This window comes from Camelus bactrianus, chromosome 19 (assembly GCF_048773025.1).
Source record: "Camelus bactrianus isolate YW-2024 breed Bactrian camel chromosome 19, ASM4877302v1, whole genome shotgun sequence".
NCBI classification, from domain to species: Eukaryota; Metazoa; Chordata; class Mammalia; order Artiodactyla; family Camelidae; genus Camelus; species Camelus bactrianus.
The window spans coordinates 546,946-573,330 of record NC_133557.1 but is presented as its reverse complement, the minus strand read 5'-3'; the positions used below and the strand labels follow the sequence as shown (position 1 = coordinate 573,330).

General features: G+C 38.4%; 1 protein-coding gene across 3 annotated transcripts in view; it reads left to right on the top strand.

The window, feature by feature from the left end:
- Positions 1 to 293: 293 nt before the first annotated feature.
- Positions 294 to 26,385, top strand: part of LOC105069289 (serine palmitoyltransferase 3) — a 150,842-nt gene continuing 124,750 nt past the window's right edge. For all 3 annotated transcript variants that reach the window (XR_012500521.1, XM_074346916.1, XM_074346917.1), the window contains exons 1-2: positions 294 to 806; positions 17,674 to 17,856. Coding sequence is in view for 2 of the 3 variants with exons in the window: in XM_074346916.1 (XP_074203017.1) it covers positions 711 to 806; positions 17,674 to 17,856 (279 nt within the window). In the remaining variant the exon portion in view is untranslated. The remainder of the gene's footprint in view (positions 807 to 17,673; positions 17,857 to 26,385) is intronic.

Sequence of the window (26,385 nt, the reverse complement as noted above, 5' to 3'; positions counted from 1 at the left end):
TTTTTGTCATTTTTGTATTATGGTAAAATATATATTACAAAACATTTACCACTTTAGCCATTTTCAAGAGTAAGTTCAGTGGCACGAAAAACATTCACACTGTCATTCTCACCACTATCCATCACCCAAACTGCCTATCTTCTCCAGCTGAAACTCTGTACTCATTAAACAGTAACTTCACATTCTCTCCTCCCTGTTGCCCCTGAAAAGCACTTCAGAATGTTATTTTACTGCAAGGAGAAATGTTGACTTTGAGCTTGGTTTATAACCAGAGATGTAATTAGACACAGGAGGGAGCTGCGGGAGGGATGGAGGTAAATTCCGCACTGACTTGACAGAAGTGTGTGTGTATCTTTAAAAGATTCTCCACCTCCCTGCCGGCCTCCTCCCAGTTTGCCACTGGGGTTTGCAACCTCCTGGTCACCTCAGTCAAAGCAGGGACCCAGCATGGGCACCTCCTTTGTAGTTCCAGAAGCAGTTTTGTTGTCATGGAGGCCACAGTGAATTGAGGAGTGTAAAGGTAGCTGTTTGTTTTTAGTCTCAAAGATCAGCCCAAAATATAGGCCGTTGCTCCTCTTCCGGAAAAGCCTGATTGGTAGGATTCTTCCAGTTCAGCAGACGTGCTTTATCTCTTTCCCTCACCAACTTCAAAACTAGAGCTCACCAAGATCCTGTGGAGGAAAACCTGCCAGGTCTATCATTTCTCACAAATGGCTGATCCTGGAGGTGGAGCTGTTTGCAATGGGACTCTTCACAGTCAGAACAAGGACTGTCACAGTGAAAACGGGACAGTGAGAGAAGCCCAGGTAAGAGTCCAGCCCTCTCCCTTGCTCTCAACGATCTGAGCTTTTCAGTCTTTCTTGGCAAAGCTGAAGCTGTCTTAACTGAAAATCCTTTTTGGGAAGTGTTTTGTGTGTTTTGACTCTTTGCTTTAGCTAATTTTAAACACTTAGCTACCAAAAAGTTTGTGTGTGGGTTAAGGAAGGAATTTCTTCTCTCCACAAAAGAGGACACACAGAGACCTGAGAGCCTTAACCTTTCACCTGCACACGTCCTAGCTACACTTCTGTTTTCTCTCAAGCGTTTTGGGGAGTGTGATTGTGAAGGCTAAAACTATTCAGCTAAACTTGAGCCCATCAAGAAATCACACCAGATCGCTTTCATCCTGCTTTGTAAGACAAAGAGGAAGTGAAAGCAAACCAGGCCGAGATCCTGCAGGGTGGGGAGTGGATAGCGTCTCCCCTGGGACAGGAGGAATTCCTCTCTGGTTGAAAGGTGACTGCTTTTTGGTGTTTAGTGGAGCACTGTTACAGCTCCCAGCTTGATCTGGAGCCAGAGTCTTTCTTTGAAACTTGACATCACAAGCATTCCTTTCTAAGACACTCCAGAAAGGGTGGCTTATTGTTACAGGCTGCACATAGAAACCAAACAGCCTTTGAGTTATTTTCAATCTTGAGACTTTAAAAAAAAATTGGCTCCTGCTGGGACAGAATGTTTGATGGGAACTTACTGAGGAGGAGGAGGAGGGAGAACCTGAGAAATGTTGTCAGCTTGTTCAAAGAGGCAGCCAGTCTGCTGGACTGGCTGGTAAACAGGCAGTCCCCATTTCTGACCAATGCCCAGTCCCTCAGCTCCAAGCAGAGGGGGTGAGCTCACCTGCTCCAAGAGCAGATCAGCACAGCCACACAGGTAGCTTCACTGGTGGACATGAGAACCTGGGCAGGGAACCCGTGCCATCCTCCATCACTCATCCATGACTAGAAAACCAGGGGAAGTCAGATTGTTCTAGGATCACAGGACAGGTGCAGTTGGCTGGGGGCCAACCCAGGATTCAGTGGATAAAATCTGTGCATCCAGTGAAATGAAGGAGGTGAGGGGGACTCTGCAACTTGGGTGGTGTGTGAAGAGGCTGTGGTCTCCCAAATGTGTTCCCCTCTTAACAAAAGTCATTACCCTAGACTTGGAAGTGTCCACCACAATCTTTAGGGCTGTCCTCTCCCAGCTGAGTATCCTGTGAAGAGAAAGCCCTCAACCCTCATCATTCACATGAGGCCAACCATGCTAATACCCACATTCTCTCCATCACTGCCTTGAATCAGACCACTCCCACTGCAGATGCTCTCTGCTATTGAAATGTCCATAAAACTGGCCACTGGCTGACTCCTCCTTTGGAACACTCTGACCCTGAGACAGGTCTCATTTGGGAAGTGACACTCTCAAAGCCATTCTTCTTTCTCCCTTATCTTGGTTTTGCAACAACCTTCCAGTGTCTGAGTTAGAGACTTGATTAGATGCTTGCAATCCCTCCTAAGTAAGGACAAAAGCCAGGATTCTAAAGTTTCATTACTAAGTGCTCCTACAAGATTGTAAGTACCTTTGGACGTTGAAGATTCCCAAGGATCAGCATGAAATACCAGGGCAACTGCTGCCTTTTCTACAACTCCTTCTGGAAGGCCATCCAGACCCTGTTGGGTCAGATATATTTAGGTATTTGCTAAGTTGAAATTGGCTTCCACTGAGAGCTTCCATTATGGCTTAGAAACCTTGCCGTGTTTTCAGTATAGTCAGACAGACAAAGACCTTTTTTTCCCTCCTGTGATGTGGATATAGTTGTCTTTACTTTCATCATACTCAGTCACTGGTTTTAGTTCATTTTGCTTTGGGGACCTTAAGGAAACTAGGTCTTGACCAAAAACCTCACAGTTTAAATCTAGTCCTCTTACAGCACTCATTCTTGGAACCCAGCCACCATGTCTGAAGGAAGCCCAGGGTGCCCAGGAGAAGCCCAAGTAGAGAAACAAAGTACCCTTGCTGTGCTCTTAGCTGAGATGCAGTGCCGGTCTGTGACTAGTATTAGACAGCTAACTTAGAAATGGATCCTCCAACCTGAGGTCTGTCTGCTCTAGGGGATACTCCACAGAGTAGAGATGACTCCTCCCCACTGAGCCCCGCCCAACTTACAGATTCTTGGGTAAACAAATGATTGTTCTCTTAATTATGGTGCTGGTTTGTTAAGTAGCAATAAATAAGTGAACTCATAGCTATTCTACTTCATTAAAATGTCTGGAAAAATCATTTCGCAATCTAATCACAACCATTTTCTGTGCTGGAATTTACATTTTGAGGAAAGAGTCCTTTTGACCATCATTCCTGGCAGAGATGGGTTTTCCTAAGTTTTATACTTCTGTTTTATTTTGTGTTTTGCCTAAAGACTCTGTGATTAAGATGAGTGCCTGGCTCGTCTATGCAAATAAAATAAATTCAAATATCCACAATGCAAAAGCTCAGTTGTCTGAAGGCTGTCAAATTTGAAGTGTGATTATTCAGCCTTAGCAGGTCTAGAACATGTTGTGTTATCTATGGAGAAACAGGTGAAGCAACTTGTGTGTGTTCAGGTTCAGATGTTTCAATTAAAAGAATAAATGTGTTTTGTTACTTAAAATGATACCTGTGTTTAGGTATATTTAATATCTGCCAATTATAAATTAATTACAGCTATTTTAAATTTGTAAATTTTATTTATACATTAATTTTACCTCTGTTTCTCTTTGAATACTCTATTAGAGGTAGGTTGACATTAACTCAATTACTATCAAGAAATCCGCTACATTTATTTTGAAATACACTTAATTTAATCTTTTTACTAAATTTTTTCACCTCTGTCTCAGTGGTCTGAATTAATGTAGTTTTCTTGGAATTCTAAAATTTACCAATCTGTAAATTTGTGTGAGAATATGTGGTTGCCACCATATTAGAGGCAAAGTCATTGATCTGCTAACTCACAATTTAGATTAAACATTTGGAAAAAAATCCAAAGAGACACTACTGAGCATAGCTCTAAGTAGTATTCAAAAGTGTTCTACACAGTTTCCTTCATCTGTCACATTCAAGAGTTTTGCAACATTGAAGAGCATTTGATTACAGCAGAGGCTGAGATTACAAATGACTAGGACTCTGGCAGGGTCAGGTGTGGACAATAGGAAGTGGTAAGAATGGGTTTACCTGAACAAAGCTCATTGTCTCCTGAGGAAACACAGGTCTCATGTTGACAAATCTCATGATTTTCACAAGAGGCTGGAAATCCTGATGGGGTGGGAAGGGAGATAGACTCTCCTGATGTTGAAGTATTTGCATATAATCCTTCAAAATTCCACTAGTGTAGATTTCAGGGAGACATTGCTACCAGGAACTAATCTGTCACCTCTGAACTACAGGCAGAAAGGGTGAGAAGAATAAGGAGTCATAGTTAAGGTCCTATTTTCTCATACACATTTAGGAAGAATGATTCAAGGAATCTTGGATCTTCTTAATTCAGACTTATTTATATTTTTTAAAAACAGTAGATGGGTCTTACATCTTCTTTTCCCTGAGTGGTTCTATGAACACTTGATCCTGGAGTGTGCAAGTCTGAGGAACAATTATGACCCAACACTTTTAATAGATTTACCTGACTGGCCCTGATTTCAAATGTTAGGTGCCAAACTGTCAAAGAACCGACACTGTTTTACAGCTCAAACTTCATCTGGTAGCATTCATGTAGCTTGGTCACCATGATTGTTGTCCAGCTGTGGTACAACTGGGCCTTCAAAAGTTGCCCAGGAAAATGGCCACATGCAAGTCACGACCCGTTACCCCCAAGTCATCCCTGACTGTTCTTCCTCTGCCATGTGGAGCTTGGCCTTTGGAAGTCAAGGGCCCTTTAAGAAGCTGGTAGACACTGTCACAGAAAAGTGAGTCTGTCTGTATTAGAAAATTTTCCATGTAGAGGGTTCATGTCTTCCCAGACTTTCTATGATCCCCAGGTTAAGAACCTCAGTTCTCACAACCCAGTTAGAAAAAACAGTAAATCAGCTTTTCCAGAGAAGATAAATTCATAATTTGATGTTCCAAGGAGAGAAACCAACACATAAGCCAAAGTGACTCAGACAACAAGCCCACATGTGTTATCCATTTATTTAAAAATTGATATTAGAACTCTGCATTCCACTTTACATTTGTAATTCTTACTATAAAATTTTTATATACTATAAAAAATTATACTATACTATAGTATAAATTATATTATACTATATAAAAATTATATTATACTATACTATATAATATGGTATATAAATTATACTATAGTAAAAATTCTTTTACTATAAACTTATATCCTCCCTTAAAACCTTGAGTAAATCTGATCTCCACAGAAAGATATTTCTTTCTTGGTGACTTTTCACACCCCAGGGACCCTTCAGGATTTCCCAGGGAACTGCTTAAGAAACAATGATATCCAGAAGACCATGGGCCTTGACATCAGCTAGAATTGGGTTTGAGTTTTAGTTTTGCCTCTTAATAGCTGTGCCACATGGGGGAGGTAGCTTCATGTCTCTGAGCCATTCCTCACAAGGCAAGGGGAAGATTAAATGAATTGCATATGTAAGGCTCCCAATAGCTATCACATGTGGAGTAGAGACCCAATAAATGGCAGCTATTATCAATTAAAGTTAGCCTGCAGCTGCCTCTTCCTTCTCTACTGCTATTATACATGAGTGTTCAGGACAGTGCCTGGCATTTAATAGGCGCTCAGTAAGTGACAGTCTTAAAGCCTTGAATGCCCTCATCCAAAGATGGGTTCTCAATCCTCATTTTCCTTGGCCTGTCAACAGCACCTGACACAAGTCATCACTCCTCCTTCTTAAAGCACCTTCTTCTCTTGGCTGCCAGGTTATGACCTTCCTATATTACTAGCTGTTCCTCTGCAGTTTCTATTCCTGGTTTTCCTCTTCTCCTTGACCTTTGAACAATGGAGTAACCCATTGTCAGTCCTTGTATCTTTCCTCTTTTCTAACTGCATATCTCTCATGAAGATCTGACCTTGTGTCTTCACTATATGTATACGTGTGTGTATACATGTATCTTACATATAAAATATATACATGTATATACACATATATGTATATAATTTACAACTGCCTACTTGACCTTTTCACCTGAATGATCAAAAGCATCACCAGTTGAACACATCCAAAACTGAGCTCCTGATACTGCCTCCCTCTGTCCCAAACCTGCTTCCCTTATAGCCTTTCCCATCTCAGTAAATGACACCTCTGTCCTTTCAGGGGCTCACACCAAGAACCTGGGCATGGTTCATGATTTCTCTCTTTCATTCTACAGTCAGTGTGTCAGCAACTCATGATCCCACTTTCAGGCACGTCCTAAATCTGACCACTCCTCACCTCCCCCACAGCAGCCACTGTGGTCTCAGCCACCACTACCTCTCACTTTGATTGTTATGGGAGCTTCATGCCTTTTCCTGGTGCACTGGTTATTCACTGCTGTATAACAATCCATCCCAGCTCAGAGTGGCATTAAACAACCACCACTTTGTTATGCTCATGGGTTCTGTTGGGCAGGAATTCAGAGCAGACCATGGGGCTGCTCTTCCCTATTCCATGGTATCTGGGGCCTCAGTTGGCTGGGCCTTGAATGGCTGGACCAGGAGATTTGCCTGCAAGATGGCTTCCTCACCCTCGTGTGTGGCACCCAGGCTGGGATGGGTGAGAAACAGGACAAGCCAGGACTGTGGACTGTGCGCCCCATGTGGCTTCTCCAGCAGGAAGGGCTCCTCGAGAGTTTCCTAGAAAATGAAATGGAAATCTCATGGCCCTTTATAAGCTAGCCTCAGAGGTCAGCATCCACCCTGCTCTATAGGTTGAAGAACCCCCAAACATGCCCATCAACTTCAAGGGGATGGAACCATCCCACATCCAAATGGGATGATTATTAAATAATCCATGGACATGTTTTAATATTGCCATACCCCACCTCCAACTCCAAGCCTGGAGTCAGCGAGCATGATTTAAGCAAGCGGAATTTTTGGAAGGAGATAGAAATAGAAGTCAAATACTATTAATTAATTCAGATGATTCTATTGCCTCTTAGCAGGAGATGAAATGTGCCTGGATTAGATGGATAATGACTAATATCTCAGGGTATGTAGACCTGTCATGTGGTTATAATAAAATTCTGCATTCTCAGGGTTGAGTGTCCAAGAAAATTCAGTATAATCTGCTTTCACATTTGTGACCCTGTATATGAGATTTTTAAAAAAAAATTATTTAAGAAACTTTTGTATCACACTCTATGCTAAGAACTTTATAGATACAAACGTATGTGATTTTTACAATTTTCTGCATTTGATACTGTGACTATCCCCATTTTTTTATATGAGGCAACTGATAATACAAAAGTTAAGTCAATTTGCCTAAGATTAAACCTCTAGTTAATAGTGCAGACTAGCCCAGGGTTTGTGTTTTTATCACTGGAAAAAATGCCTTTCCCTCAAACATTTTATTGTGATCATTTGCAAACTTACAGAAAAATTAAGAGTTCTACAATGATTACTCATATCCCTACCACCTAGATTCTACAGTTAACATTTCATTATGTTTATTTCATCACATGTCTATCCATCTGTCTTGTCCATCCCTCTATCCAGCATATAGTATTTTTCTTTCTCTTACTGGCTTACATCACTTAGAATGACATTCTCCAGGGACATCCATGTTGCTGCAAATGGCTTTATTTTATCTTTTTTATGACTGGATAGTATTCCATTGTATAAATATACCACTTCTTCTTTATCCAGTCATCCGTCGAGGTACATTTAGTTTGTTTCCATGTCTTGGCTATTGTAAATATTGCTGCTATGAACATTGGGGTGCAGGTGTTTTCTGAAGTAGGGTTCCTACTGGATATATGCCCAGGAGTGGGATTACTGGATCATATGGTAAGTCTATTCTTAGTCTCTTGAGTAATCACCATACTGTTTTCCATAGTGGCTGCACCAAACTGCATTCCCACCAGCAGTGTAGGAGTGTTCCCTTTTCTCTACACCCTCTCCAGCATTTGTCATTTGTGGACTTTTGAAAGATGGCCATTCTGACTGGGGTGAGGTGATACCTCATTGTAGTTTTGATTTGCATTTCTCTGATAATTAGTGATATTGAGGATTTTCTCATGTTCCTATTGTTCATTTGTATATCTCCATTGGAGAATTGCTTGTTTAGGTCTTCTGCCCATTTTTGGATTGGGTTGTTTGTTTGTTTATTAAGTCTTATAAGCTGTTTATATAGTCTGGAAATCAAGCCCATGTCAGTTTCATCTTTTGCAAATTTTTTTTCCCATTTCTTAGGTTGTTGTTTTGTTTTGCTAATAGTTTCCTTTGCTGTGCAAATCTTGTAAATTTAATTAGGTCTCATTTGTTTATTTTTGCTTTTATTGCTATTGCTATGGTAGATTGTCCCAGGAGAACAATACTGAGACGTAAGTGAGATAATGTTTTGATTATGTTATCTTCTAGGAGTTTTATTGTGTCTTGTCTTATGATTAAGTCTTTAATCCATTTTGAGTTTATTTTTGTGTATGGTGTGAGGGAGTATTCTAACTTCATTGATTTGCATGCTGCTGTCCAGTTTTCCCAACACCACCTGCTGAAGAGACTGTCTTTATTCCATTGCATGTTCTTGCCTCCTTTGTTGAAGATTAATTGACAAAAATTTGTGGATTCATTTCTGGGCCCTCTGTTCTATTCCACTGAGCCATATGTCTGTTTCTGTACCAACACCGTGCTATTTTGATGACTGTAGCTCTGTAGTATTGTCTTAAATTTGGGAGGGTTCTTTCTCCAGCCTCATTCTTTTCCTTCAGAAATGCTTTGGCAATTTTGGGACTTTTCTGATTCCATATAAATTTTAATATGATTTGTTCTAGTTCTGTGAAATATGTCTTGGGTAATTTGATAGGGATTACATTAAAACTGTTGATTGCTTTGGGAAGTATGACCATTTTAATAATATTGATTCTTCCAATCAAGAAGCATGGGATAGCTTTCAATTTTTTTATGTCTTCTTTAATTTCCTTAATCAATGTTCTATAATTCTCTGTGTATAAGTCTTTCACCTCCTTGTTAGATTTATTCCTAGATATTTTATTCCTTTGGGTGCTATTTTAAAGGGGATTGTTTCTTTACTTTCTTTTCCTGTTGATTCTTTATTAGTGTAAAGAAATGCTACTGATTTTTGTACATTAATCTTGTATCCTGTTACCTTGCTGAAATATTTTATTAATTCTAGTAGTTTTTGTGTGGAGCTTTTAGGGTTCTCTATATATAGTATCATGTCATCTGCATATAGTGACAATTTTACCTCTTCTTTTCCAGTTTGGATCCCTTTTATTTCTTTTTCTTGCCTGATTGCTGTGCTAGGACTTGCAAGACTATGTTGAATAGGAGTGGATAAGACAACCTTGTCTTGTCCCAGATTTTAGTGGGAATGTACTATACTGGCTGTAGGTTTGTCATAAGTAGCTCTTATTATGTTCAGGTATGTTCCTTCTATACCCATTTTGGTGAGAGCTTTTACCATAAATGGGTGTTAAATTTTATCAAGTGCTTTTTCTGCATCTATTGAGATGATGGTTTTTGTCCTTTCTCTTGTTGATGTGATGTATTACATTGATTGATTTACATATATTGAACCATCCTTGTGTTCCTAAGATTAACCTAAATTGATCATGGTGTATACTCTTCTGTGTGCTGTTGGATTCTATTGCTAATATTTTGTTGAGGATAGTTGAGTTTGTGTTCATCAGTGATATTGGTCTGTAATTCTCTCTTTTGGTAATGTCTTTGTCTGGTTTTGGTATCAGTGTGATGGTGGCTTCATAGAATGAGTTTGGAAGTACTCCCTCCTTTTCAATCTTCTGTAAAAGTATGAGAAGGGTCGGTATGAGTTCTTTGTATGTTTGGTAGAAATCCCCAGTGAACCCATCTGGTCCTGGACTTTTATTTGTACAGAGTTTTTTTATTGCTAATTCAATTTCATTTCTAGTGATCAGTTTGTTCAACTGGTCAATTTCCTCTTAATTCAGTCTTGGTGTTGTGTTTTCATTGCTGTTTATCTCAAAGTATTTTTTAATTTCTTTTTTTTATTTCATCATTGACCCATTGGTTTTTTAGTAGCATGTTGTTTAATATCATTCTGTTATTCCTTTCTCCTTTGTTTTTCTGTAGTTGATTCCTAGTTTCATGGCATTGTAGTCATAAAAGATGCTTGAAATACCTTCTATCTTCTTAAAATTGTTGAGGCTTCTTTTGTGCCCAAGTACATGATCTATCCTAGAAAACATTCCATGTGCACTTGAAAAGAATGTATGTTCTATTTTGGGGGGATGTAATGTTCTGAAAATATCAACCAAGTGTAGTTGTACTATTGTGTCATTTAGTTTCTTTGTTGCCTTATTTATTTTATGTCTGGAAGATCTGTCTAGTGATGTTAATGGGATGTTAAAGTCTCACCATGATTGTATTCCCATCAGTTTTTCCCTTTATATCTGTTAGTAGTTGCTTTATGCATTTAGGTGCTCCTATATTGGATGCATATATGTAAATGTGTGTAATATCCTCATCTTGTATTGGTCTTTTAATTATTTTTTTTATTATTATTATTATTATTATTATTATTATTATTATTATTATTATTATTATTATTATTATTATTATTATCATCATCATCATTCTTTATGGGCTTTGTTTAAAGTATATTTTGTATGAAATTAGTATTGCTGCTCCAGCTTCCTTGTAATTTCCATTTGAATGGAATATCTCTTTCCATCCTCTCTCAAGCTGTTTGTCCTTTTCCCTAAAGTGTGTCTCTTGTATGCTGCATACTGTTGGTTCTTGTTTTATTATCCCGTCTGCCACTCTATGTCTTTTGATTGGAGAATTTAGTCCATTAACATTTACGGTAAGTATTGATAGATGTATGTTTATTGACATTTGAACTTAGTTTTGCTGGTGATTTGGTATTTTCTTTGTTCCTTTCTTTTTCTTTTTGTGGTTTGATAATTTTTCTTTGTATTGTTTTTGTTTCTCTTTAGTTTTTGTGACTCTATTGTAAGCTTTTGGCTTGTGGTTACCCTGTTTTTTACATACATTAACCCATTACTATATCTGTTTCTTTTAGACAGATAGTAATATAAGCTCAAACTCATCCTACTGAGAACAACAACAACAACAAAAACTCCATATTTTCTTGCTCCCCTCTCCTACCCTTAATGAGTGATGTCCTCTTTTACAATTTCATATTTATTGTGTTGTAATTCATTGTAGTTATCGCCTTTCCAGTTATGGTTTTCTCCTTTCTGTAGGGTCCTGCTTTCTTTCTATGTAGAGTAGACCTTTCAATATTTTTTTTAGCATAGGTTTAGTTTTGCCAAATTCTTTTAGTTTTTGCTTGTCTGTGAAGTTCTTTATCTCTCCTCGTATTCTAAAGGATAGCTTCATCAAACAAAGTATTCTAGGTTGCATCTTTTTTACATTCAGGACTTTGAATATATCTTGCCACTCCCTTCTGGCCTGTAGTGTTTGTGTAGCAAAATCAATTGAAAGCCTTATAGTGGTTCCCTTGTAATTCAATCTTTGTTTTCTCTTGCTGCTTTTAGAATCATTTCTTTATCTTTACCCTGGCCATCCTGATTATAATATGCCTTGATGTGGGTCTGTTTGTTTTTGTTTTTGTTTTTGTTTTTTCTGCTTGTTTAGGACCCTCTATATTTCCTATACTTGGTTATCTGACTCCTTCTTTAGGTTTGGGAAGTTTTCAGTCATGGTTTCTTCAAACACCTTTTTAATCCCCTTTGCTCTTTCTTCTCCTTCTGTGCCCCTTATTATGCATAGATTGGCATGCTTTATGTTATCTTATGTTATACTTATTTTTTTTCATTGCTTTTTATTTGTTTTCCTCTCAGCTGTTCTGATTGGGTGATTTCTGTTTTCCTGTCTTCTAAGTCATTTATTCATTCCTCTGCATAGCCTTCTTTTTACAACCTTAGGTCAGCACTCACCTCAGGAATTGAGTTTTCCAATTTTAACTGGCTCCTCTTTATCGTTTCAATTTTCTTTTTGACATATTTTAGTTCCTTCAGTATTTTACTCACTCCTTTTTTGAAATCATGATCTAGTAGACTATCAAGGCCTATTTCATTGATCATTGTTTCAGGGGATTTCATGGGAGTGGTTCCTCTGCTTCTTCATTTTACTTATATCTCTCTGGCACTGTGGATTATGGAGTATCATTTATCTACTCTGGTCCTGAAGGGGTTTATTTATTTATTCATTTATCTAAAGTGGCTGCAGAAATAAAACTAAAAGAAAAAGAAATTTAAAAGATAAAAAAAAAGTTGGAAAACAGAATATAATCCATAACAGAAGAACAAAATGAAGAGAAATAAAAATTGGGCTGAGACAAATTTTTAAAAACTTAAAAGAAGAAATAAAGATTTGAAAACAGAGTATAATCAATAATAGAAGAACAAAAAAAGAAATTAAAATGAAATTGAGATATATGAAAATAATAATAAATATTTTAGTAAGAGAAAGCTTCACACAAGCATGAGGAGAAACATGAATGTGAATATTAATAAAATATTTTAAAATAAAATTTTAAAAGGGATTAAAAATAGAAACCTAAAATAATTTTTAAAAAATTAAAAAGAAAAAAATAGTTAATGTGTTCCTGTAGACACTCTGAGCTCTTAATTTTGTTGAGAGTTCCTTATTAAGTATGAATGTTTTCCATATCTTCTTTTGATGCCTTTTGCCTGTTAGCCCTTTTGTTTGGGGTGTGGCTGGTATTCTGGTAACCAGAGCCTGCCCTGCCCTGGCTATTGAGTGAATGGAACCTTCTTTTTGTTCTGTGGTTGTTGTTGCTCCTGCCCTTGCCTTGCTGTGCAAACTCTGCTCCTTGGTTCCAGAGGCCTTCCAATTGTGCCCCTGGTCTGTGCTGCTCCCAGTGGTGGTAGGTGGGTGGGTCACACCCCCTCCCAACACCAAGTCCTTGCTGTGCTCCTGCATGGTAGTTGAGCAGGTTCCTTACCCACTCAGTGCTGCTCCTGCTTCACATCAGGTTTGTGCTCAGTAGGCCAGCTGGAAGAAAACCAGCCCTTGCCTCTGCTCTGTGTTCATTTGTCTTAGAAGAGTGAGATCTCAGAGACACAGATGCAGAAGGCTTCTATTTGCCTGGGGCTGTAAACAAATCTCAGTCCAGCCTATGAGGTTTCAAAGCCCATAGGTAAAGATTAGGTTTTGAACCTACCTCTGCCTGGGATCCCGGCACCTAAGAATATGGTGGCTGTGGCTGAGACCCTGCTCTCTTCTCCGTAGAATGTGCCAGAAATAGTGCCACGTTTCTGCAAAGACAAAGGCTATGGCTCCCCTCTCCCTAGTGCACACCGGCAGTGTTGCGTTGCTTTTTTTTTTTTAATATTTTATGGGAGACCCGGGCTGTTCTGATATGTATACCCTCCCAGCAGCAGTGCACAATACCACCGCAGTCCCCTGAGGTTGCCTCTGTAAAGTTGGCCTGAGTCCTCAAGCTTGGGCAGCCTAACCTGCCCCACCCTGCTGATTTGTGTCTAGGGCTGGGGGTTGCAGGGACCCTTTGTGCCCCTTTAACTTAGTTCTGTTGGTCAAGGGCAGTTCTGTACAAGTCCAAGCCTCTGAGGTTCTCCCTCTGTCCCACTGACTTCTCTGTTGGAAAGGGGAAGACCCAGCGAACAAGCACTACTCCTCCTTTGCCACTCCCTCCCCACAGGACTGATCCCACACTATTTTCCTTTTTCTTCCTCCTTTTTTCCCTTGTCTCCTACCAGATTGGTGGTGTATCTTGTCTTTTGAAGAAGGTGATGTACTGTCAAAGTTCAGCAGGTGTTCTGATTGGATGGGTGGGTCCATGAATGTCAGGCTTGGTGTATTCGTGGAGGAGGGTGAGTTACGAGTGTCCTTCTACTCCATCATCTTGGCCCTTCTCCCCAGGATGGTCTTGATGTCTTGCAAGTTTCTCTGTTATATGTGCTGATGTGACATTGCCATCCTCTAAGTCAACCAAAGGGGTAAATTTATGAGCCACTAAGTCAGGGTTCTGAAGTCACCCACAATGGGCGCCCTTCACTCACCCTTCATCTATGGCGCCCTTACAAGTGGGGAGTCCTGAAATTCAGCCCCAAACTTCCTGCTCTTCTTTTTATCTTGTCCTTTATCACATTCACCTTCAACAGTGATGCACATGGGCCTCAGAGTTGTTGAGGCCCAGATCTTCTATTTCAGTTAGGCCTCTACCTTTTTCCCATGTTTCTAAGTGCCCAGCAAACATGTCCACTTACAATCACGACTCCAACTCAGCAGATCACATGTATTTTCATTGTCTTCCCCACCCCCATAAGCAGTCCTCCTTCTAAGTCCCTATTTCTTCTTACCAATATTAAGATGATGCTCTTTGAAGATACTTCTATTACCTCTCCCTTGACCTCACACCTATCAAGTCACAATAATTTATTAAATCTGTTTCATAAGGATTTCAGATGTTTTTGCTAGAGTCTGAACACATCTAGGAAGAAAGAAAGCCCCTTGCATATCCCCATGTTGTGGAAAGAACAAAGAGGTGGTTTTTAACTGGGTCAGGAGTTCACCAGGAAAATTGAAGAGAGATGCTGTCCAAAGTTCATGTGCAGAACAGAACCAAGGATGAGAGCCAAAGGTTGGCACTAGAATAGGAAGATCACCATCCATCAGACCTATAGGACAGGTGTGAGGACCTGGAGGGAGGTCAGGAAGTCAGGAGCAGGGACAGGGTCTGTCTCGTTCATCTTGGAAACTAGCATGTTGCTGGTTCATGGAAGACATCCAGTAAGTGCCCTATATTCCCAAATACACAGCATTTGTTATACCCTTGCCTTCACCTTCCATTCTAGACCTCATACTGAGCAATTCTCTTTCACTTTCATCATTTTAAACCACCAGGTAGTGTTTGGGGAAGACACGTTCAACAAAAGCAACATCCGTTAATGTTAGTGTGTGTTGTCTAGAGAGTAATCTGATATAATGGATAAACAAAGAGTCAAGGAATTTTAATAAGATTTAATAATATTTTGTGGGGTTTTAACTCAACAATTCAAGTGTAAAATGTCATTATGAAAAGGCTTTTAAAAAATTGCCTTAAAAACAAGTAATATAGATAAAAAATATTCATCTACCTGATAGATTTTGTTTTTTGACAGTCACATACTTTGTGGTTTCTGATAAAATTCCAGTGACTAAGTCACACAGAGATTCCAAAAATACTGCATCTCAAATAATGTAGAGGAAATGAAGGCAATTTAGGCTAGTAAACTGTGTTGGTGGAAACAGTGCTTACAGTATTAGAATGGGAAAAATAGTATTTCTAATTAAAATAATTTTATACAATATATCACTCTAAAATATATGTGTAAGCTAAGTTAATAAATTAGATATTAGTAGACATTTGACAATTTTGAATAAATCACTAAAAGTTATACATTCCAAGTGATCAAAACACTTCTTAAGGATCATCTCATTGTGAAACTGGGAATCCAATGATTGCATTATATTTGTTGAGTGAAAAAAATGAATGGATGTGTAAATATTTATTTAAGACAAAAACTTCATTAGTAGCATTGGGATGATTTATTTACTAATGCATTGAGCAAAATTTGCACTACTATGTGCAAATCAATTGAATAGGAGTAAGAATGGTTTGATATTAAAAGTCTACTTTCTACTAGGAAAAAAGAGAAAAGCAGCTTAAATTTTTGCTATGAAAAATTTTAAATACGTAGAAAAGCCAAAAAAAAATCACCCATATAACCTCCATCTAGAATCAACAGTTATTAGCGTTTCCCCTAAATTGCTCTTTGTATATGTTTAATTTTTGATGAACCATTTGACAGAAAATTATAGCTTCACCTTTCTTAATACTTCAGTATGCATCTACAAAGATTAAAACATTCTGCCACATGACTATAAGGCTATTATCACTCCTAACAAAACTAAAAATTCCTTAATAATATATATTTCCAGTACACATTTGGATTTCTACTGTTTTTGAAATAAGTATTTTTACTAGGTTTTTTTTTTTGCCAAAAACAAAAAAAGAGGATCGAATGAAAGAACACACAGTACACTTGCTTTTCTCTTAAGTCCCCTCCCCAGTTCTTTTTTCCTTTTTTCCCCAGTTTGATTGAGGTATAGTTAATAAGCAAAAATTGTATGTATTTGAGGTGCATCATGTGATTTGATATACATATACATACTGTGCACTAGATCCCTAGAACTTCTTCATCTTATAACCGAAAGCACTTGTACTCTTTGATCAACATCTCCCCATTTTCCCCACCCACCCCATCTCAGCCGCTAGCAACCCCCATTTTATTCTGTTTCTGTGAGTTAAGCTTTTTAAGATTCCACATATAAGTAAAATCATGCAGTATTATTCTTTCTGTGTCTGACTTATTTCACTTAGATAATGTACTCTAAGTTCATCCATGTTGTCACAAAAGACAGAATTTTCTTTTGTGTGTGTGTGGCTGAATAATATTCTACTGTGTATGTGTCTACGTGTATACAAATCACATTTTCTTTATCCATCCATCCATCAGTGGACACCTAGGTCATTTCTGTATCTTGGCTATTGTGAATAATACTGCAATGAACATAGAAGTGCAGATATCTCTTAATGATATTGATGTCATTTCCTATGAATATCTACTCAGAAGTGGGTTTGCTGGATCATTTGGTAGTTCTTTCAATTTTTTGAGGAATCTCTATACTGTTCTCCATAATGATTGTAACAATTTTCATTCCCATCAACAGTGCACAAGGATTCCCTTTCTCCACATCCTAACCAACACTTCATATCTCTTTTCTTTTTGATAACAGCCAATCTAACAGGTGTCAGGTGATATCTCATTTTGACTTTGATTTGCATTCCCTGATGATTAGTGATGTTGAGCACATTTCATGTACCTTCTGGCCACCTGTATGTCTTCTTTGGAAAAATATCTATTCAGGTCCTTTGCCTGTTTGTAATTGGGTTATTTGGACTTTTTGAGTTGTATGAGTTATTGATGTATATTTTTGGCTATTAAGCCTTTAACAGATATGTGTTTGCAAAAATTTCCTCTCATTCTGTAGGTTGCCTTTTCATTTTGTTGATCATCTATTTGGCCATGCAAAAACTTTTTATTTTGACGTAGTCCCATTTGTTTATGTTTTGCATTTAAAGGCCAGACTAGTTGTAATATAGAAAGTCACACATTGTGGATTATCTGATTGTTTCCTCATGAAATAATTTACCTGATATTTCTTTTGAAATGGAAATTACATATTAGAACTTGACTAAATTCAGGTGAAATATTTCATCAGCGTATTGAATATTAGATCATGATAAGACCACAGAGTGGTGAGTTGTTCTAACATCTGCGTTGTAATTTGACCACCTGGTTAAGGATGTAAACCCAGGTTTGTGATTGGGCAGTAACCTGTAGGGTGATAGTTTGGCATCTTGTGAAAGCCCTATTCCTCATTAACTTTTTACTGAATGGATTCAGAGCCTGTTGATCACTTTTGCATGAATCAATTATTTCAACAGGAATTGTAAAATAAAATGACATTTTTGATTAGCCTCTTCAATGATCAGTTTCTACTTTTCTCCAGGGAGCTTTTACAGTCTTAAATATGTTCTTTGAAATGTAAAAGGTTGAAAGCCCAAAATTTCAAGTATCAGAGTTTATTGTAATGGGAGAGTGCTAACCTTCAATTTTCTTTTGTCTTTGCAGCAAAATGGAAATTCCAATTTCTATAAGCCAATTGTTGAATCCTTTGAGGAAGCACCTCTTTATGCTGTGATTTTAACTTATATGGGATATGGAATTGGGACGCTGTTTGGCTATCTCAGAGATTTTTTGAGAAACTTGGGAATAGAAAAATGTAATGCAGCTGTAGAGCGAGAAGAACAAAAGGTACGTATGGGCATCTTCTTGGATCTCTGTCAATGCCTGTTGTTCTCTGAAGTGTTCTCACTGTGGTGATGCATGTTCAGGTCCTAAAAAGAGTGACACACTCAGGAACTACTCAGGGTAAATCCTATTACTCTGCACCCTCTAGACACTGTAAACATCCCCTGTGTATTTATGGACTTGTTTTTGTTTTACACATATTTATTGAGCAACTACTATTTGCCAGATTGAGCTAAGGAATTCCTTATACATAATTATATTTAATTTCTATAATAAGCTCATAAGATATATATTAAATATAATTTTTAAAAAAATTTCTTTTATTTTATTTATTTTTGGGAGATGTTGTTAGGTTTATTTATTTATTTTTAGAAGAGGTACTGGGGATTGAACCCAGGACCATGTGCATGCTAAGCATGTGCTCTACCACTTGAGCTACCCTCCCCCTAAAATACCATTTTAAAGATGAAAAGTAAAAATATGAGTGAGGCACATGAGTAGGACTGTATTCTGATCTTCTAGTTGTAGGTTGAGCAGTTGTAGGTTTATTTATGTTCTATTCTGGAGTAGAAACGTGTGTTTGAATGAAATGTGAGATTACAATTTCATTTAGGTCCAAGTTTCTCACGTCTGGCACTATTGACATTGTAGACTGGCTAATTTTTTGAAGTGGGAGGCTGCTCTGTGCATTGTAGGACTTTTTGAATAGAATCCCTGGCCTCTACCCACTAGAGGCAATAGGCACTCTCCTACATACATGTGATAATCAAAATGCCTCCAGACTTTGCCAAATGTCTCATGGAGTACAAAATCACTCTCAGTTTAGAACCAGTGATCTAGATACTTTCAGTAGTTAACCTATAAAAGTCTACATCATCCCCTTTTCACAGAGACAACCTGGAAAACATTCAGAGATCTGGGAAGAGCCTGTGTCTTATTAACATGTTTTCCAAAATTGATTTGAATGATTTATGATGCTATGAACTTCTTTTTCCTAAAAATTGCTTTGGAATATATGATTGTGGGCATGGATTATCCACATGATGGAGACTTGAGCACATCTAAGCAAAGAACATAGTTGAGGCATAAACTTCCATGAAATGAGAAAACCTCAAATGCTGTAAATTAGTGACAAGCACCCACGGTAAGATAAACTCTTGTTACAGTAACACAGCCATGAACAAATGGTGTAGAACACTTATTTCGGAATTCTCTTAGATCAAGTGTATTGCCTTCAGAAGGAAATCAGGTCCAGTTTTATCATTTCACTCTCTCCTACCCTTAGCTGGTATTTGAGCACATGCTCTACACCAAGTAATGAAGGCTAATAGGGAAGAAACAATAGGTCCCTCCATCAGAGAATTTGAAGTCTGGTGTGTAAAAACAGACTCACAAGCAAAACAAATGATAAAAAGTGATGATAAGGAGGAAGGTGATATAAGAAACAGAGATCCGTGCCTTGTGATTCACTCAGGAAGTCAGAAAGGCATGATGCTGGGGCTTGAATGGTGAGCAGGAGTCTATCTAGTGAGCAAGGGTGCAAAGAGGACACTCTCAGAAGAGGGCAGTCTTTGTGCCAAAGCATTCCTTTACTCATTAGTCAATTCAAATTTATTTTGAGCATGTGTTTTGTGCCAGGCACAGTGCTAAATGTGGGGATATAAGAATAACCAACACAGAAATGGTTCTTGCCTTTAGAGATTTAACTATAAAAAAACAATTGCAATAGAATTTGATAAGAGGTAACACAGAGGTAAGTAGATGACATCAAGGAAGCAAAGAAGAGAAACATTTAATGTCATCTTGGTATTCAGTGAAGGATTCTGGGAAGAAGAGGAAATTAAATAATATCTTAAGGCTGAAGAGTAAGTAGTAAGGTAAAGGGTGAGGCAAGATGTGAGGGAAGGAGTCTTTAGGGATAGGAAATATGGTGCAAAATAGCTAAGAAGTAAGAGAAAGCTTTGTCCACTTAAGGAACCAAGGAATTCTAATGACCAGAATGTTGCGAGTGAGAGTGGGAGTATGTGGGGAGAAAGATTGTTTGAGAGGGAAGCAGGAACCACACTACAATGGGTTTTTATAAGCCATGGGCATTTATTATAAGAACAATGAGAAGGCATTGAAGGATTTCAGGCAAAGGAATGCAGATTTGCAGATTAGAAAGTTTGTGTTCCCTGCCCTCTGAAAGATGTATTGCAGGGAGATAACAAAAGGACCAAAAAAGAAGCTAAGAGGCTGATGCAGAAATCCAGGTTGTAGGGAAAATTCTAGCTAAGGGCTTGGGCTGTGCCCAGGGTAGTGATCATAGGGATGGTGATAACATACAAGGCCAAAAGATGTTTAAGAGTTTGTTTAGGGATGATTGATTTGACTTGAGGAATTAGGGAAATGTACAAATCGAAGAGACCCCACTAGGTTTATGACTTGGACAACTGGGTAGAAAGAAGGTGTTATCATTCATTGAGATGGGGAATAGAGAAGGAAGGGTTGGTTGGAGGGGGAAAGTGGTCAAATCACATTTTCACAAATTGAGTTTAACGAATTGGCAGCTGGAGATAGAGGTCCAGAACTCACAGAGAAAATTCTCAGATGGACATCATGGCACCTTACACATATCTGACACATGTTAACAGTCGTCAAAGCCACCAAAGCCGATGAGATTTCCCAGGGAAAGTCTGTACAAGGAAGAAGAGAAAGGATGAGAAGAGAACAAACAACTTTAGAGAATTTAATAGATGTTAGAGATGGAATTTCAAATCAAGACTGGAAGCAAAGTGACAATAAAAAGCCTTATAATCATCTAGGGAAGAGATAATTTGTACTTCATCTGGGGAAGAAGAAATGAAGTAAAGGAACTAATTAGAGATACAGGAGGTAGGATCAACAAGTTTTGATGCTGGAATGTATGGAAAATAAGCAGAGGGAGGAAATCAGGATAACCCCAAATTTCTAGTAGGGTCAGACATAAGAATGTTTGCAGCACACCAGTCATGACAGAATGGTCCTGTACTTGGCAAACAGATAGCCACAGACAGTTTTGAGGATATAAAAGTCCTTTAATGATATAGGATTGTAATGTTTAAATCAAGCTGGAGACAACCCAGCGCACTTCCAGAGAAGAATGCAGTTTTCCCAGATCCTAGCAGAGCTGATGGTGAAACTGGAAAATTGGAATGAGAAAGCAAGTTCCTTTGGCCATTCTCACAAGGATCTCCACAGCCCCTCCCTGCCACCAGCTGGTCTGTTCTAGAAGCTCTCATCACCAGTCTGTCTGCTCCCCAGGCACAATTAACTGGTGCACAGTAAATCAGCATATTCTAGAATACTTACTGGAGCACAGCGTAAGTCAAGTGTACATTACTCAGGTGTAACATGCTTGGCAGGAGTAGGCTTCAAATCTGCCATCTATTTTCCAACCGATTGCAATATTTTTGCTCTATCAGCCCAGCAGGGCTTGTCACTTTGGTTTTTCTGAAACACTTCTTACATTTCAAGTAGAATGCATGTGTGTGTGTGTGTGTGTACATATACACATACATGTGGCAAGCTTGTTGTCAGGGAAACAGGCTCTGAGATGGAAGGCTGAGGGCTGAGAAGTGAGTGGGTGTGCTCCTGGGATCAACACTTGGACACCTGTGAAGAAGTGAAAGAGGCAAGATGTGGCAGGTGAATTATGAGACAGTCCCAGCAGAGGCCTCTGGGGATCCCACAGGGCTCTCTGGTGATGGGAGTGTCCTTCAGAAGCATTCTTAGTTAAAGAGGTGAAGCCTTCCATGATGCTAGATGGGGCTGCCATCAGAGCGGGATGTGATCTTGAGCCCGGCAGTCCCCTGCAGTCAGCTGTGAGGCTCCACGCTCCCCTCATCTGGGGGCAGGGTGCTTGAGTTCTGAATAACAGCATGTACATAGTGCACAGCTGTCTGTACCGCAGCACCTCTCAGTATTGCCCCAAGAGCTGTAGAACTACCTCCCAGGAAGAAGGCATTGCATTAAATAGATCTGTGTCTCATTTTTTTAAACAAAATAAGCGATTTCCATCTGTTTGATCTCTGTGAGGTAGAGGGCATCAGTCCACTGACTGATAGACACACCTTTTATACGACACACTTGTTATTTTGTGTTCTTCCCTTTTGAGCTGCTTTTTAGAGATTGAGGCCTTTCAGAGTAACAGGGTCTAACAATCTGCAATGGCTCCAGTCATGTGTACTTTTGGTGGGACTTGGCCACCAGAAACCCTGGCCTTCAGACTGGCCTTCTCCTTTTAATACTGCCCCCAGTCCTGGACTTCTTGCTGTGTTAACAAGCTGTCTTAGGCACATCCTGAAGGCTCTTGCTTGAAATGTGGACTGTGCTGCTTTCAAATGACCCCTGGTTCTTTGTAGCAAAAATGAGTGTTATTCTAATCTAAAATCCTGTTATTGTGTATGCAGAATAGATTGTCCCATCAGACAAACCAGCCCTGAGCAACGTGACACCAGGACAGAGAGCACATCCAGGAAGGGCTGGTGGAGAGGAGCTCACGGGTGTTTTACAAAGATCGTCACTGGATGCTCTCATGTCCTGTGACACTCGTTTACTATGCACTCATCCTTTCCATTTTTATTTTGTTTTTCACGAAGTTGTATAGATTTAGTGTGCACAACAGGATGTTTCAATGTACACGTACGCAGTGAACTGGTTACTGTGGTCAAGCTCATTGACATGTCCGTCTCCTCACTTCTTTTTCTTAATCGAATAGAAGAATTTATGAATCCACTTTCCCTCTTTTCTCTCTCACTGTCATGACTCCTCTCATACCAAACCAGCCATTCAACTGAAGTGTTGCCCCAAATGTAGTATTTCTTTTTGCTTTTTCATCCTTTTGATTTCTAGCCCAAACATCCAGTAATTGACTCCAAAACATAAAAGCCCTGATAATCCTCTTTATCTGAATCAATTGATATCTGATTCACTCAGTTTTTACTGAGTCAACCAGTAATGCTAGTTAAAAGGAATAGACAAACCAAAATATTCCTCCAGGATAGCACTAAACAGAGTACAGAGAACACACATCCAAGATCCCCTGTTGCCTCCCTGGACTTCAGAGGTAACCAGAAGACACTAACAAGGGAAAGGACAACACAGACAGATACAACGTTAAATATTTTGCTTAAATTTTTCCTTTAACCCTTCAAAGGCAACTCTAGAGTTGAACTGCCCTTTATTAAATATTTCTAGATAAATTACTTTCTCAGTGATATAATGGCCCAACTTTGTTTAATCCAGAAGAGGAGGTCAGCAAATATAGTCAAATGAATGTCAAGCATCATCAGAGAAGTTAAAAACTTCAAGCACAGTCATGTTTCTCAGTCCCTACGGTTTGATGGCAGGTTGAGCACGACGCAGGCCATATGGCACCAGCCTGATGTAAAACATTTCAGTTGCAATTCCTTGTTCACATTAGATCCAGATTATCCCAGTATCCCTACAAGTAAATTCCAAACATTACTGGTCCATCTCCAGAGATTGTAACTCTCACTTGAAACAAAGGGGATTCAAGTAAGTTATAGCTGTAGAAAATTTTCAGATAAAGTTCTGAATGTTTTGCATGAATTAAAATTGGTCTTTGAAATCCACACCGGGTATGTGAAGTAACAGCAGGGTTTGCCCAGATGGTCTTTCTTCCGATTGATTTGAAGGATGGGGTTTATGAAGGTTACTGGGTGTGAGGTGTGGTTTTGTCCAAATCAAACAGATGGCCCCAAAACTGGCCTTCCTGGTTGGATCTGGGTGGGTCCAAAATGAGAGGGTTTCCCTAGGAACTGAATGTACAAGCCAGCAGCTTGTGGGTGGTCATACTATGTGATTACCTTCAACACCTCCAGTCTCTTCTCACCTAACAATCAACATGGTTTTTGTTAAACCTAAATCAGTTCACAAGGCATCTCTGACCAAAACCTCTTAATGTAAATTTATGTCTCTTATGAAAAGCATATAGATTTATTTTTAAAACAAATGTGAAAGCTTCTGTATTTTAATAATATGGTCTATGAACAATTGCTTAAGTAAACTGTAAGAATTTGCTGGTTTTTTGGGGGTCAAAAACAGTCATTCATTGATAATTCCACATGGTTAAACTTTATATTCAATTACTGATTTGTTTAAATTATTTCTGCCATCTTTATATTTTACATTCACATTTTCTGTTGCTCATTTAAAAGTTTTGAATTTTAAATATTTTTCCTTTTATAATTTTGGTACATTTGATTGAGTTTTCTTTGTTCTGCATTTTTTCCTCCTTGTCACTGTTAAGAAGTTATATATAGTATATCCCCTACTATTTTTTTAATGGTTCTCTTTGAATACTTCACACATATATTTAGAATTTAGGTACCATTATTTAGAAATTAGAGTCTTCCCCTGACCAGAAGAAGTTCATAAAGTTTCACTTTCTTCCTCCCACATACTCATTCTCCAGGTTGTCATTTATTTATAAATTTTAGTTTCTGTTTCTTTATAGTACATATACAGAACTGCTTGGGCTAACCCATATTTTATCAGTTTCTTCATTCACTGTTTTTTACTGGCATCTGTCTTCCTCCATAGTTATTTCATTGTTTTATTGAGGTACATGCTCAATTATCACAGAAAAGGCCTGTGGGAGTGCAACTCATGACTCCTTACATATATTAGAATGTCTGTATTTGAATTTCTCATTTGGTTGCTGGCTTGGCTGAGTATAGGATTTTAAGTTCAAAACAATTTTCCCTCATAATCTTTCCCACCACTGCCACCTAAGAAAATTCTGAAGCAATCTAATTCTGATTCCTTTGTATATAAACTGACTTTTCACCTTCTCTGAAGACTTTTAAGATTCTCCCTTTATCCTTCTGAAATTTAACCAGGATGTAGCTTGGTATGGGTTTTCTCCTATTTGCTCTGTTCAGGAGTTGAGAGAACACTTATATCTTGGGAGTCAAACCTTTCTTCCTCTCTGGAAGCTTCTCCTCCTCCTCTTTCTTTACCTTCTCTTCCTCCTCTTCCACCTTACCTTCTCCTCCTCCTTCCTTCAATCTTGCAAGTCTGATTAAAGACACTGGACCTGGATCTGCTCGTCATAGCTTTTGTATCTCTTTCATATTTTCTTTCCTCTGTTCTTTGTCATTATGACCTGGAAAGATAGTCAGCTGATTATGCTGGTTAATTAATTTCATTCTCTGCTGTCTCCATTATACTTTTGGACTTTTAACTGTTTTAAAGGATGCACTGTTTTGTTGTGTCTTTCTAAACATGTTACTTATGTAGTTTTAATTCTTTTCCTGTTTGCTCTATTAATCGTTTATTAAATGTTAGTTCTGTTTATTGAATTTGGTGCCTCATATTGTGCTATTTTCCTCAAATAGCGATGACATTTTGTTTGATGCTCATTTTTGTATTTAAGGGTTCTTATTTGCTTACATATTCAGCTGTCTTGAGTGACTGTAGAAGGGAAGTGGAATGAGTTGCTGGGGCCAGCGGCTTTCGTTCTTGCTGTGTGGGTGTCCCACCTCTCTACACAAGGGCAGTGCTCTTTCACTGAGGTCTTGCCACCCAGCACGGTGCTCTGTGCTGTGGGCAGTGCACCTGCTTCTTACTTATTAACCCAATGAAAGGAGGACAAAGAGGTCTTGGTTCCCAATGGATCACCTGGGGTATCAACTTCTTGTTGTCATTGACTTTTGGCTTTAAGATTCCTGCTTCTGTTCACACCAGTCTTCTCCATAGATGTTATAGTGCTATGATTTCCTATGGTCTTATTTCTACACTAATCAGATCTTATTTATGTTCTATCTTTTATGTTACTTCAATATTCCTGATTCATTGATGATAATCTTAACTGTCTTTCTAAGCATTTATAAGTTTATTTTTTGACAATATCTACTTTTTGTCATTTCACAGGTCTTTTAGGTAAGTGGTAGAATACATACAACACAGAGTCTGTTATCTTTATTCAACCTCCCCTATTTTCTTAATATGAAAAATTAATTTAGCCGTCTTTACTTTGTGTTTCTCATTCCTCAAAGAACTGTTTATAAGACCATTATCCTTTCCAATAGAAAAGAAAACAAACAAACATATTTTATCATTATTCTAAGCTCAGCTCTGGTAAGAGAACCAGCTGTTTTTCAAAAGGAAATGATATAAAATGAGATCTTAGGTGAGAAGTGTCAATGTAGACACAAATGACAAACTGTATTTTATAATGATTCTCTCTTTATCTACAAATCCACAATTCTGCTTGCTATGGAATGAGCATTTAGTTAAATCAAGTAAAAAGAGTCACAAATTTGGTAATATTTTTCACAGTAGGACATAGATATGTTATCTTCACTTCCTTTTAAACACGTAGTCCTACAGCATGGTTTATTGAAAAAAGCATTGGTTATATAACTGGGTATAATTTCCATTTCATCCACTCAGATTTTCTGGCTTCCTATTGATTTGTCTATAAAAGTTGGAGACACATATGTGTAACATTTAGAAATTTACCAATTACTGCATATGCAAGGTGGA